Source organism: Elephantulus edwardii, unplaced genomic scaffold (genome assembly GCF_000299155.1).
Source record: "Elephantulus edwardii isolate Elephantulus edwardi_28Jun2011 unplaced genomic scaffold, EleEdw1.0 scaffold00012, whole genome shotgun sequence".
NCBI lineage: Eukaryota > Metazoa > Chordata > Mammalia > Macroscelidea > Macroscelididae > Elephantulus > Elephantulus edwardii.
In genome coordinates this window covers 24,813,169-24,821,080 of record NW_006399762.1, presented here as the reverse complement: position 1 = coordinate 24,821,080, position 7,912 = coordinate 24,813,169, and the positions used below count along the sequence as shown (strand labels likewise).

The 7,912-nt window shown below is 37.3% G+C and overlaps 1 protein-coding gene across 1 annotated transcript in view; it reads right to left on the bottom strand.

Annotated features, from left to right (window-relative positions):
* COL25A1 (collagen, type XXV, alpha 1) overlaps positions 1-7,912 on the bottom strand; it is a 701,437-nt gene that overhangs the window by 240,618 nt on the left and 452,907 nt on the right. The window contains exons 6-7 of the mRNA XM_006881095.1: positions 6,395-6,421; positions 6,227-6,253 (exon numbers count right to left, since the gene is read on the bottom strand). Of these exons, the coding sequence (XP_006881157.1) occupies positions 6,227-6,253; positions 6,395-6,421 (54 nt within the window). The remainder of the gene's footprint in view (positions 1-6,226; positions 6,254-6,394; positions 6,422-7,912) is intronic.

Below are 7,912 nucleotides of genomic sequence, written 5' to 3'. Positions count from 1 at the left end.
TTGTGAAGACCATGGCCTGTATCAAATGCACATTAGTCTCCAGAGAGACACCATTGCTCTTCAGTACTTTGGAGAGGTCCCTAACAGAAGACTTTTCCATGGCAGTGCGCCTTTAAATTATTTCCTGGCTACTGGTGCCAAGAGTGTTGACTGTGGAGCCAAGCAAACTAAAACTGTGTACAATCTCAATCTCTTCACCATCCATCCTGATACTGCCAATTGGGTGACTCTATAAACAAAAGGCATAGTGGGACAATATTTTATTTGCCCCTTTGTGACTGATTATTTCACTTAGCATAATGTTCTCCAGGGTCATCCACGTTCTGTTTCATAAATCCATAATTATTCTTGCTCAAGTCCATTTTGTCAGTCCATCTCATTGACTATTTTCCTCTCTTTCTCTAAACTTCTGCATTTTCCAGTGTAATGTTTCTTCCTAAGGACTGGTTCCTCCTGAGAACATACTCAAGTAAATGAGACAAAGTTTCACCATCCTTGCCTGTACAGAGCACTCTGGTTACACTTCCTTCAGGCCAGATTTGTTTGTCCTTTTGGCAGTTCATGCTATATTCAGTACCCTCCACCAACATCACAGTTCAACGGCATTGATTCTTCTATCTTCCTTATTCATAGTCCAACTTGTAGATGCATAGGAAGCAATTGAAAATACCAAGGCCTGAATTGACATCCTTTTACTTTAGAATGTTGGATAGGTCATTAACAGCAGAATTCTGCAAATGCAAATGCAACATGCTTCAATGTCTTGACTGCCTCTATCACAGAGGTCAATTGTGGATTCAAGGATGATAATATTGTTTACAACTGCACTCTTTTGTCCATTGACCGTGTTTTTACCTACTGGTGCAGTGGTGAGAATTTGTATTTTTTTTTTTTTGAGGTGGAGGATTTCATAGGACGTAACAGTGGTGTATTCTGCTATACATTAAGATTACCATGAGTTGAAGCTGACTCAAAACCAACGAATAATAACAACAGTACTCTTATGTGAGATTTCATACCCTAACCCAAGCTTTACTCAGTCTACGAATCATCATTATCCAGTTTATCCAGTCTCTGCTTGATTATATAAAGTCAGAATATGAGAGCTTTGTAATATCAAGCTTGCTGATATTGTTCAGTGCAGTCAATTAGATTTTGACGCATCATGACCCCAAGTGACAGACAAGAAATGTTTCATGGTTTTTCAGGGCTGTAATCTTTATAGGAGGAGATTACGAGGTCTCTCTCCTCTGGAGCCTCTGGGTAGGGTCCAACTGACAACCTTTTGGTTAGCAGCCAAAGTGTTGTGCCATCAGGGATCAAATAAAGAAAAAGGAATAAAGGTGAAATAAAGAAAAATCAAGCATGAGCATCGTGGCTGACTAATGTACCAACCAGACCCACAGATCAGAGGCTGCTACAATGTAAGACTTGACTGCAGGAAAGAATTGAAGGCTAATGTCAAATCTGTAATGACATCTTCTAAAGAATCAAGGAGGAAAGTGAAATTCTAATGTCAGAATCTATTCATCTGTGGAAATCTAACACTCAATGTCTTTTAGAATAAAAGCAAATGATATTTAAGGATGTTATATTATGCTTAAAATTTTAGGCTCAAAATTGGTTTAATGTATATTGACAGAAAGTGAATGCCAAGAAAGCCTGCTTTCTTCTGTATGAAATCATATGGCATCAACAGTATTCAAAGACAGCCAATGTTCATACCATTTACACTTGAGCCATAACCTTTTGCAATCTAATGTCTGCTCCCACTGCTTTAACAACATCTACTCTTAAGATCCCATGACTCCCGAATATAAAATCTTCAAGATTTTTATACACTTCACTCTTGTTGCTTCCTTTTTAGGTTCTCTTGGCCATGCTCAGTTATTTTAAAGCATCTTCTCTGGATTTCAAATATTTCAGTGTTCTGGTTCTACCAACATGTACTTTCTTTCTCTCCTTTCTCCCTAAAGGTGGAGGTTTCTAAAAGATTAGTACAGGCAGGTCCTCTGTTCCCTATCTGTTCAACTATCATCTTATATTCTCCTCTAGTCTCAACTCTCACTGTGAGGCAGTTAAGCTATGTGCTAATTACCACCAGTTGTGACACTACCTCAGAACTCCACTCACGTGATTTCAATTGTTTGCTAAATATTGGGAAATGCAATGTCTCAGCAAGACCATAAATCCAACATAACTGAAATTACACTTATATCCTTCCGGCTTTCTTCTGTTTTGTAAAACAGTAAGCCAGAAAACTGTCTGGTCTTTAACTTCTTTCTCTATTTTAGCCTATACAACCAATTAGCTACAAGCATTAATGATTTTTCAGTCTTATTCCCTGACTGTAGTTTTGTCTTACTGCATACCACACTCCACACTCCACTACCAGAGTTGCTGCTGAGTACATTTTGAAACTTAGCCTGGCCATCATTCCATCTACAGCTATAGGTTTAATTGTAAATCTCATAGAGATCAGATTCATCGCACCATCTGCTTAAAGACTTCTCTCTTTACCAGTCTTTTCAACTAGTGCCCTTACACTTTTTCCTGTTTGTCATCTCAGGTTTTTGCTTAGCATTTGTGACAGGTCCTGGTGGTGAGATGCCCCAGCGTTCCTTAGTGAAGCCATTCTCTTCAGTTTCCCTCCAGCTTTGGGATGTCTATGTGACCCAGTTTAGGCAACGAGATGTGAACAAAATATGCTTGTGAAATCCCTTGGGAAGAAAACAGGATTTCTTTTCTTTGTCCCCCATGTGGATATAGATGTAATGGCTGAACTTGCATTGGACTTTTTACAATCATGGGTAAAAGGTAAAGAGTCACAGACTTTTACATACTAACATAACTGAAGTATGTAAATAATACCAGCAATTGCCTTCTTCAAACTTTTCATTTCTGTGGCCAGGTCCCACCGAAATGTAGAGCTTTCTGTATTCTACATTGTTGTTGTTGTGTACCAGAGTCAGAACCGACCCTTCGGGTGGGTTTTCACAGGCAGTTAACAGAACTGGAGGCAATTGCCCATCCCTTTTAAGATTTCTTCTTTAGCTTACCAACTACAGTCCAATCTGACTGTGTATCTTCTGAGTGTCTTATACAGAGTAGATTATCTAGGGTCAAAAGTGGGAGCACAATAACTGACTGTAAGACTATGGAAGAAATTAACAATGTGAGATTGAATTCAATGGGAACACATTGATGAGTTAGAGGTAAGGATTGGGAAACTTCATCTCATGTACTAAGGGCATGTTATTAGGAAAGGCTATTCTTTGGAAAGAGGCATCATACTTGGAAAGGTGGAGGGTCATCAAAGGTGCAGAAGAGCTCCAATATGATGGCTTCTCACAGTGACTTCAGCAATGGGCTCAAGTGTGTCAAATATGATGAGGATGGCACAGGGTAGGACAAGGTTCAAAGCTACTGTTCTTAAAGTCTCTATGATAATTTCACATTCTTATTTTCTTTTTTTCAAAAGAGAGATGGACAATCTCTCCTATGTCATTTATAGCCTTAGAAACCCAATGGAAGGTGAGCCATGAGTTGGCAATGTTTTTAGTTTGACTCTGTAGATTATATTTTAAGTTTTTCCAGGTTTACTCTCTGTATTGTGGCTGTTTTGATATCTGAGAAGTCAAAGAGAAGAAGGAAGAAGTTCAAGCAAATAGAAATGTCATAAGAGAATTTAATCTAGCAAAGGACTAGGATAATGTAGTTTGAAGGGTCATCATGTTAGGAAAGAAACAATTCACTAGAAACAAATGGTAAGAAAACACAACTCAGATATAAAATGGAAATAATATAAAAATATCTCTACTTTAAAGTACTGACTGTTCAATTAGTATCAGCTGAAACAGTGTACCTGAACAAAGGATGTGGATCAAATGAAATTTTGTTAGAAGACTTCCCCAGGTCTGGGATCCCTTTGATTTTTGCAGAAATATAAATCCTTCGTTACCATTCTTAACTTTTACTATAATTTTACTATCCTGTGATGTTAAATTTTCTTATAAGGGTCAAATATGATCCTATTGCAAAGCATTGTTTATAAATTATGAGAGCAATAAATGTGACCTGTTTTATTTTTAAGTTAGAAATCCTAAACAAGGCATCCAATTCAGTGAGGTCTCATTCTCTTTCCCAAATATTTCCTGGGACACCTAGACTCTTACCCAAGAAGATGCATCTTGTATTATGAATTCAATCCAAATTCCTTCAAAACAAAGCAAAGCCCAGTAGGCAATGTGATAGATTTTTGCCACTTTCCACCTGAAATGTGGAGTGGGCCCTTGAGCGTGTGGAAGTTGGCCTCAGCCAGTGTGAAAGCTGGCTGAAATCTTCTTGAAAGGCAGTCTAGGTTTCTCAAAGAAGTTCATGAACTTTGGCCAAACTTTTAGGAACCTGGTCCAAGTCTTAGTTTGCAATGCAACATGAAACCAGGTGAATTTCACATGGTTTTAGGTTTCATCTTAAAAAAAATTTGGCCTAGCTTTATAATCAATCATCACTCTTTGGAATGATGAAAGCCAACACACCTTTTGAAAAGGAGGACTGCATGCAGACTGATGACAGCTAAGCTATGAACCACCCCTTAATTTCCATCGCCAGAAGACAATTTCTCAGAATGGAAACTGTTTTCCTCTTACCCAGAATGGCAAGTTGAATGAGTTTGATATTGTGTATAGAAAGAAATGGTATTCAACACATAGAAATATGTCATGTGAAATAAACATATTCAAGACATGGAAATATGTCATGTGAAATGAACAATACATACACAACAACTGGATATATTATAATAATCTAAAGTGCAGGAGAGGAAGACAGTTGATGAGATAGATTGATTGAGTAACTTGGGCAATAGGGGTTGGTGTGTTGGAGTCAGTGAGACTGGCTCAGAATAGGGCAGGCTTCATAATTGCTGTACATAGGGTCACTATGGATCACAGGTGACTCGATGACACATAACAACAACAACATAGTTATGAAAGTTTTTATTTCATTCCCATCCATGCCAGGAGATTTCATGTTTAATCCCTTAGACTATTAGGATGAGCCCTTGGCTAGAATTATTTATCAACTAGAACAAAAGCCATTCCAGATGAAATGCTCTAGAGTATAGTAATTACTTTTATATTAAGTCAAAGAAGAATTGAGAGGAAAGAACACCATAGCATACATTTTATCTAGTTGAGGAAACACAACGACGTTGTACAGCTTCAGCAAACCTTTCAAGTTTGAATCAGTTCTAACTCTTGCAATAAAATCTACTACTGCAGCATACACTCAACAATTAACTAAGTACAGCATGTTTTCTAGAAAGAGCTACACAATTTCTATTTTCTATGTGCTTTTCCACTGTAGGAAAAGATTATTTTCACCAAATACTTGCTTTTGTGCATAGTGACATGAGAAAATTGAGAGGTATGTCTGAACGGAGTCACTACATCATTGGAACAGTATGTCTGAACATTTGGGTAATAAGGCACAGATGTGAAACAGAGGACTTGGCACTACCAAGGTAACAACAAAGCCTTCACCACTGTGTTGTACTGGTAAGAGAGCCACATTTGAAAAGAAAAGAATATCTCTCCTCTAAGGAATGCTAAAGTATATTATATGTATCTTCAGTGCTAAAATATATTCAAAATATAAAAATTCAGAAAAGTAGTATTCTAACTTGTTATGGAAAACAAAATTAGAAGGCACTAATATTTTCACTATCTATAAGAAAACGTTTATGCAATAGCACATAAAGTTTAACTGCAGGGGGAAAAAGCCACATTCCACGGAAATCGCATGGTCTTTGCACATGCAGAACAATGCATACAATTCTGAAAGATGCAATAGCCGTTGGAAAGGTGGCTGCAGTTGACTTTTTTTTTTTTCCAAATCAAATTATCCTTCATTAATTCTGATCGTAGTTGATTCCAATTGACTTTTAGAAGTAATTCTGACTTCTTAATCAGTAGAGCTAGTTATTGTAATATGGCTCATTGATAGCAAATTAATTAGCACATGACAGATAAAAACGGATTGCATTTTATAAGTAGAATAGCATGCTAGTAGTTATTAAGGCTTTTTCACTTACAGGTAATGTATTTTTTTGCCACCCAACACTAAACCATACAATGCGAAGACAGTTAGGAATCTGCATATCTTCAATCACTGAGTTTACAGCAGAAAGCCATTTTCTCCCCAAGATAGGAAGCATACAACTTACCCGAGGTCCCTGGTCACCTTGTTCTCCCTGTTAAGTAGAAAGAGAATATGACAGCTTCAGAAAAGAATCTATATGTGATGCTCATTTTAAAAATATAACAATGTACTGTAAGTCAAGTTAGTATGCATTTCCACTAATATAACTTGCTTCTCCAATGGGTCTTCTTACCTTATCACCTTTTGGACCAGGAGGGCCCTGAAAAACAGAAAATGGAAAAGATTTTTTTTAGTTAAAAGTTTATTATCTCTTCAGTAGCTCACCTGTTATCACAAATTATAGGCAAGAAACATAAAAACAGACCTGCCAATGAGTTTTTTTAAAAAATTGTGATTTTAATTGTAAATATGGTACATTTATGGTAAAGGTAAATTAATAAATACATGGAAAAGAACATGCTATAAATATATAATATGTTAAATTAAGTTTTCACAAGCCAGACACAGCGCTTTGGGTTTTGTTTGTTTGTTGTTTTTGGGTTTTTTTAGACACAGCTATTTGAATAGCACTTAGCTAAAGGAACAATTCTATCAGCTGCTCAGAAATCCCCATTTTGATGTTTCATCACTTCCCATAGCCATTGTCTTGACCTCTGAATGCACAGGTATACTTGCCTATTCTGTATTTTATAAATGGAATCATATAGCTTTTGCCAATATGTGTAAAAGGTTACCTATAACTTTGTGTATATTTGTAGGCTGTTCATCATTACTGAGGTATAATATCATTGTTGTATGTGCTGCTGAGTCTACTACAACTCATAGTGACCTATGTACAATAACTCTGAATCCTGTGATACCCTGAGCTAATCTCACTGTCTCTGACACACCTAATCCTATTACCCCAGTTACTGTGTCAGTCCATCTCTTATGAGGTCTTCCTCTCCTGTACTGTCCCTTGACCATTCCAAGCATGGTACCACTGGTCCCTCCTGGCTCCATGCCCAAAGGATGTGAGATAGAGGCTCAAAATCCTTGCCTCCAAGGAGCAGCATGGTTTCGCCCTCTTCATAAAAGACCTGTTTATTATCTTGGCAGTCCATGGTACGTTTAAAACTGTTCTCCAGCACCACAGCTCAAAAGTATCAATTCTTCTATCATCTTTATTTATTGTCCAACTCTCCAATATGTAGCAGGATATTGAGAAGATGATGGCCTGAATTAGGTACACTTTATTTGCTCAATGCAATAGGTCTCCTAATTTCCTGATTGCTGGTAACATGGTACTGATTATTGATCCAAACAAGATGAAATTATGAGAGAGCTTCAATGCTTTCTCCATTTATCATAATGTTGACTGCTGGGCCCGTGGTGATGATCCTTGTCTTCTTGATATTGAAATGTAATTCATATGAAAGGCTGTAGTCCTTGATCTTCTGAAGCAGGTGTTTCCTATCCTCCTCACTTTCAGCAAAGTTGTCTCATCAGCATAGAGCAGGTTGTTGATGAGTCTTCCTCCAATTTTGATGCTCCACTCCTCTTCATAGAATCCAGTTTCATAAATTTGCTTAGCATACAAGATACAACTCTGATGCATACCATCCCTGATATTAAATGATGCTGTGTTCCCTTGCTCTGTTTGCACAACAGTTTCTTGGTATAGATATAGATGTTATATTAAGTATTCTCTGGGATTCCCATTCTTCTCAATGTGAGCTATAATTTGTTATGATCCATGCATTTAAAGCCT